Source organism: Penaeus chinensis, chromosome 4 (assembly GCF_019202785.1).
Source record: "Penaeus chinensis breed Huanghai No. 1 chromosome 4, ASM1920278v2, whole genome shotgun sequence".
NCBI classification, from domain to species: domain Eukaryota; kingdom Metazoa; phylum Arthropoda; class Malacostraca; order Decapoda; family Penaeidae; genus Penaeus; species Penaeus chinensis.
The window spans coordinates 97,501-100,000 of record NC_061822.1 but is presented as its reverse complement, the minus strand read 5'-3'; the positions used below and the strand labels follow the sequence as shown (position 1 = coordinate 100,000).

At 33.7% G+C, this 2,500-nt stretch overlaps 1 protein-coding gene across 3 annotated transcripts in view; it reads left to right on the top strand.

Annotated features, from left to right (window-relative positions):
- LOC125025139 (serine/threonine-protein kinase PAK 2-like) overlaps positions 1-2,500 on the top strand; it is a 28,392-nt gene that overhangs the window by 11,613 nt on the left and 14,279 nt on the right. For all 3 annotated transcript variants that reach the window (XM_047613094.1, XM_047613092.1, XM_047613093.1), the window contains exon 6: positions 833-930. In XM_047613094.1, coding sequence (XP_047469050.1) covers positions 833-930 — 98 coding nt within the window. The remainder of the gene's footprint in view (positions 1-832; positions 931-2,500) is intronic.

Below are 2,500 nucleotides of genomic sequence, written 5' to 3'. Positions count from 1 at the left end.
TTCTTTACAAAACTGCGTACATCAAGGTGGTATTTTTCTTCACAAAATACTGATCATCTTGCTGTTCCTCTATCGTTCTCTAATGCTATCCCATTTTCTATGTTTCTCTTGGAGATGAAAAAGGAAAAACACTTCTTCCCTTTTAGAAAATAGTAGTTCGGCCTCATTTTCTTTCTCTTTAAATTAATTATTCTATGTTATTTTCTCCTCACCTCAGCAGCAAAAAAGAAATGCGCAAAATCAGTCTTTCTCGAAAGGTTCTGAACCTCACTTCTCTCTCTTATCGCAAAGGTTTAGCTCTGTCTTCTCCCCGTACCAATGTTGATTATAATGTTACCTGTAGATCTCGTTAGAAATAACAGTATTATCTTTCTTGTTAATTTTTATCTCAGAAATACAAAAAATATACTTTATCTCCTTGCTCAGTGGCTGTGGTTTATCTTTGCTTAGTTAGTGCTTTGTACTAATATACAAGAAGCATGGGCAGGTTTTATAATGATGATGATAATAATAATAATGATAATAATGATGATATGAATGATAATGATGATAAAAATAATAATAATGATAATAATAATAGTAATAATAGTAATAATGAGGATGATAATAATAATAATAATAATAATAATGACAATGAGGATGATAATGATGAAAATAATGTTATTTCCAATGATGTTGATAATGATGATAACGGTAATGATAACGATGATGAAAACATTGATAATGATAGTATTGGAATTGACGATAACATCAGCCTCAAAAACAGCAACAGCAATAACAATGAGACCAGCCCTAACCCCCTCCCCCCCCCCCCCCCCCTTCCTCTGGCCAGGACGCAGAGCCGGCGCCGCCGCCCATTCCCTCGCGGCCGGAGCGAACCAAGTCCATCTACACGCAGCCGGTCGACGATACAGACTCGCCGACGTCGAGGTCAGTGTCGGGGTTTAAGCTGCTGTGGCTCTTTCGTGTGCATTTGTTTTCTGTGTCTGATGTTTGTGTGTTATTTTTGTTTTAGTTTACCTTTGTTTTATATTTTATTTTAATTTTGTGCTCCTTTGTATTTGTTTGTTTGCATGAGAGTTTTCTTTGTGTCTTGTGTGTGTGTTTGATGTGGTTTAACTGTTTTTTTTTTCTTTTCAGAAGAGCGTGTAGATTCTAATTTTTAAACGAATCAAATGGTATATTTTTCCAAAATTCATAAACGGGTCCTTTAACCTCTAATATCAGTTTGCATTTAAACATCTATTTATGGGGTTCACGCGAGCATTGAAAGTAGACGAAATACACCTTACATTTTTTACATAAAAATCAATTAATTATGAACCGCCTGTAGTTATGTTATTGAGCCCAATTAAAACGTACTGGATTACAGTAAATAAACGCTTAACCCTGAGTGTTTGATTATTTCTCAAAGATTCCAACAAACACGAGAGTAGAAATCTAAATTAGGGTTCTGCAAACTGTTTTTGAATCGGACTCTTTTTCTCAAACCGATACCAATTTATATATATATAGATATATATAATATTTGTGTGTGTTTTAGTGCCTCCTCTATCTGGCCCGCATAGTGTGTATATAAGGCAAAGATGACACGGTACAATCGCAGTCGTAGGATATGAGTTTGACTCCCGTGCTCTGTAATCATGGAGGTGATGATGATTATTATTATTATTACTATTACTAATGTTACTGTCATTATCACCATTGCTGTTATTATTATAATCTTTATCAATGCTATTATAATAATTATATTAGTATTATTGTAATTGTTATTACTATTATTAGTTATTATCATCTTCATCATCGTCATGATCATCATCATCCTTATTGTTATCATTATTTTTATTACTCTCATGATTATTACTGTAATGTCTCCCGAAAGGCATTTTATCCTAGTGTCCCCCCCTCGGCCGCCCTCATTTTCGTTGCCGATCCTCACGGAGCTTACTTATTTTCGTTCTTGCTTTTTATATCCTTTTTGGTAATTTGTTTCTTATAATTAGCTGATGAGTAACTTCAGCTTAGCACATGGGTTCAGTGTGCGTGAATCTATTGTTATTTTTTATTAGTATTTTTTTCATGTTCCAATAACGTAAGCTGTCAAAATCAGCTGTTTTTGGGGCGGTCGAATCAGTTGCTGTCGAGTCGTGGTAACGAGACTGTTTACGCTTAAAAGAAGGGACATTTCTTTGTAACACGTACAAGTTAAGTATCTGGAGCTTTGCCGTGTATATGGCTGAAGTATTGTGTATTGCATTCATCTGCCCTCGTGTTGAATTGTTTTTTTTTGTTTTACTTTTATTTTTTTAGATATGTTTATTTTCACTTTGCGTTTTTGTTTCTTCATATTTAATTTCTGTTATTTTCTTATTGATTTCACTATAATTTGTTTTTTCAGACGTTTCCTAAGTTCAAATGATTTCAATAAAGTTTGATTAATTTTACTTTCCTATTTATTTCTCATTATTTTATTGATAATCGAGGCAGCAATCCCAAGCTT